Below are 3,233 nucleotides of genomic sequence, written 5' to 3'. Positions count from 1 at the left end.
TTACTTCAACAGTCGTTTACCATTGTTTATGAAAAGTTCAAAAATATTTTATATAATTTAGACCATACTAAATCGTCAATCCCTACACCCGAACATGTAATAGACCATTTTCCATTAATTAGGACTCCAACATGATGAGCTTCCATTTAGTAACTATTTAAAATATTGAAATTACCACACAACACTTATCAACCATGATCACATACATGTTGAGATTTATAGGTTGAACTACGGAAGACTGTTGGAGAGGAAATAGGTTAATCCTAAAACTCGTAAATAGATTATAAAATTCAATTCCCTTTTACCCTTGGCAAGGAGACTCTTGGTAAATAAACTGTTTTCTGTTTGCCAAAAATATTTCCACCAATCAATAAACAAAGAAAAACATTGTAGGGTAAAAACGTTCAGCAGCAACAGGGAATCAACCTAAACATAAACTAAAGATCAAAAACTTTCTTAGTGATACCAACAAACACCACCATTTAGATAATCAATTTGAACTCACGTGCTTCTGGACAATGTGAAGTGCTTCGTGATCTTCCCCAAAGTCCTGGGAATAAAAATTCAAAATTCAAGTAAACAAAAAAAAAAAACTGTTTTGAAAACAAAAGAAAACATGGAATAGTACATTTTCTCCGCTAGTAATGAAGGGTGTGTTTGGTTTAATTTTACAAGTATTTAATTTTGGTAATAAGTCATTTTAGAAAAAATTAAAGTATTTGACAATCCCTCAAAATAGTTCAGAAACACTTTAAAAGTCGTTTTTATCAAAAGAGTTTAAATAACAATGACTTTTTTGAAAAACATTTTCTTCTCTAGTCGATCACAGACCCAAATACACAGTGTACCTTAACTACAACACAAGAGCATCCAACGACCTTCCTAGCCTTTCCTTCGGAATCAATCTTGCATAGCTGCATTAGACAAAACATGAAGAAAATGACTCATTATCCTTAACTCAGATGAGGGAAAATTTTCGATAGTAGTGTTCGTATTCACATATTATGTGCATCTTGAAATCTAACTCAAACATATAGTGTAGAGTGCAAATATAACAAGCAATAACGAATTTTCACAATGGTGATGTTAGTGGGACAAAAGGTTTTGTATTTTGCATGGAGAGATTATATATACACACAGTCATACATGTAGCTAAGTAATAACGGGTAAAAACATTTAGCTAAATATTGGCAGGTACAGGTTCGATCATAGTAGAACAATTACAATTCAAGTGATGACAGAGGTGGAAAAAACAGCAAAAGCTAAAACATTTTTATCTCGATGGCTAAATAGATTAAACACTTACACCAGCCCACTCGCCAAGAGTCTTTGCACTTGGAACTGTCATCAAGTTTACATTGTGCTCTGCACAAAGTGCCTTGACGAGTTTAACGTAATCTGGCTGGTTGCAGTCCTCTCCCAAGACGCAGAGCTGAGCAGCATGCTTCTCAATTGCTTTAGCACTTTCATGCAGACCACGAACAAGCCCACCATGAGCTAAAGATTTTCTAAGAACAAGTTGCAAAGCAGTCTCAATGTCCATTGGCTCACCAAGAGCTGGGGCCGGAGCCTCAACAACAACTGCACCTTCATCACTGCATAAGAAATCTAATTAAAAGGGATCGTAATATTCCTCTATGGAATACTGCTGTCAAGCAATTGATGGCAATACTGAGTCAATAGCAAAATGATCCTGAATAATAGTTCATTAGATCTTGGTTCCTCGGACAATACCTATAATCCCCAACAAAGTAATGTAACAAATCCACACACAAATCACATATTTCACTTCAAAGTTCAATATTCAATATGCCCTAAGCCCATAACATATAAAATTCATCTCAAGTCATTACATTTGCCACTCAACCTTTTTCATATTCACGATCCAAAATATTGGGTATTAGAATAATTGATTACAACCAGATTCCATTCTACAAAACAAGGCATCGCCGATAACTACCAGTATACAAAGAAAGCAAACAAAAAACAAAAGATGGGGCAAGCATTAAACAGCTTAGAAAAACAAATACAACCATGGGAATTTAAAGGGAAGTTAGCAGCTAGTATAGTAAACAAGTTTCCACTCACGCTGACATTTTTCTTCTTGATTTGAAGTTGTTTTCTCCTTCCTGTTGCACACAAACGCAAATGAATTATCAGACAAAAAAGGCAGCCTTGAACGGAGGCAAATACAAAGAAGAAGAAGTGAGGAAAGGATAAGGATGGGAGAGGATTTGAGATTACAGCGTAGAAACCGATCGAACCGGAGATCAACGGCGCAGCGAATTAGGTCAAAAAGAAGTGAGGGGATTTTATGAAGAAGAAGTGGGGGATATTATGCGCCGATGGAAAAACCCTACTTCTTAATTGGTGACCTAGCTTTGTTCGGTTGGTTCGGTTTTTACAAAATTAAGGACCGAACCACAATATTCGGTTTATAAACCGACGGTTGAGTTAGCTTTTTATTAAACCGGCTTGAACGGATTGGTTTGATTTGATTTTAATTATGAAAATAGTGAGTCCCTTGAGAAGATTAGGGCTAAGTTTCATGTATTTACTTGGATTGCGATTATGAGAGAAGGTATCTTCGTCCCTACAATCGTATTGGTTTGATTTTGATTTTGACTAAACTAAAAGCCAAACATGCATGGAAATCAAATTGGTTTGGTTTGGTTTTCTAATTTTTTTTTAATAGGCTAAATTACAAAAAAAATACCCATGAACTTTACATTTTGTGTCAAAAATGCTTCTGAAGTTTCAAAAGTTTCATAGGTACCTCCAAACTTTCAAAATGGTACCTCTAAACTTTCAAAAAATACCTTTTTTGCTAGTTTTTCAAGGAAACCATTAAAGTTTTGTTGCAAAAATACCCTTGAACTTTCAAAAGTTTCAAAAATATACTTATACTTTAGAAAAAAAATAAAAAACACTCTTCCTATTATATGAATCGAAACCATTAATACCATTTTTCCTCTCTATTTTTCTTCTTTTTCTCCCCTCCCTTTAGGGTTGACAAAATTCCCCGAGGGTCGAGTCCCCGAGGGCCCGCCTCGATCAGGACGAGCAATCCCTGATTTGACCGAGAATGAGATCAAATTGGGAACGAGGCCGGAATGGGAAGGCTAAAGGGTATCCCTGACCCGTCCCTAACCCCAACCCCGCCCCGATTAGTTCTTTAATATATATTAGGTATTTTAACTTTTTTACATTTAGTTTGATTTTTCATTTAATCC

General features: G+C 35.5%; 1 protein-coding gene across 1 annotated transcript; it reads right to left on the bottom strand.

Moving 5' to 3' along the window:
- Positions 1-257: 257 nt before the first annotated feature.
- Positions 258-2,422, bottom strand: LOC120088351 (small ribosomal subunit protein eS12-like). The gene is made up of 5 exons (XM_039045577.2): positions 2,245-2,422; positions 2,089-2,129; positions 1,307-1,595; positions 849-914; positions 258-550 (listed from the first exon to the last, which is right to left on the bottom strand). The coding sequence occupies exons 2-5, from the start codon at positions 2,094-2,096 to the stop codon at positions 491-493; spliced, it is 423 nt and encodes a 140-aa protein (XP_038901505.1). The 5' UTR covers positions 2,097-2,129; positions 2,245-2,422; the 3' UTR covers positions 258-490.
- Between the last annotated feature and the right edge of the window lie 811 nt (positions 2,423-3,233).

The sequence above is a fragment of the Benincasa hispida genome, chromosome 10 (assembly GCF_027475165.1).
Source record: "Benincasa hispida cultivar pf3 chromosome 10, pf3_genome.v1.1, whole genome shotgun sequence".
NCBI lineage: Eukaryota > Viridiplantae > Streptophyta > Magnoliopsida > Cucurbitales > Cucurbitaceae > Benincasa > Benincasa hispida.
This window is presented reverse-complemented; position numbering and strand designations above follow the sequence as displayed.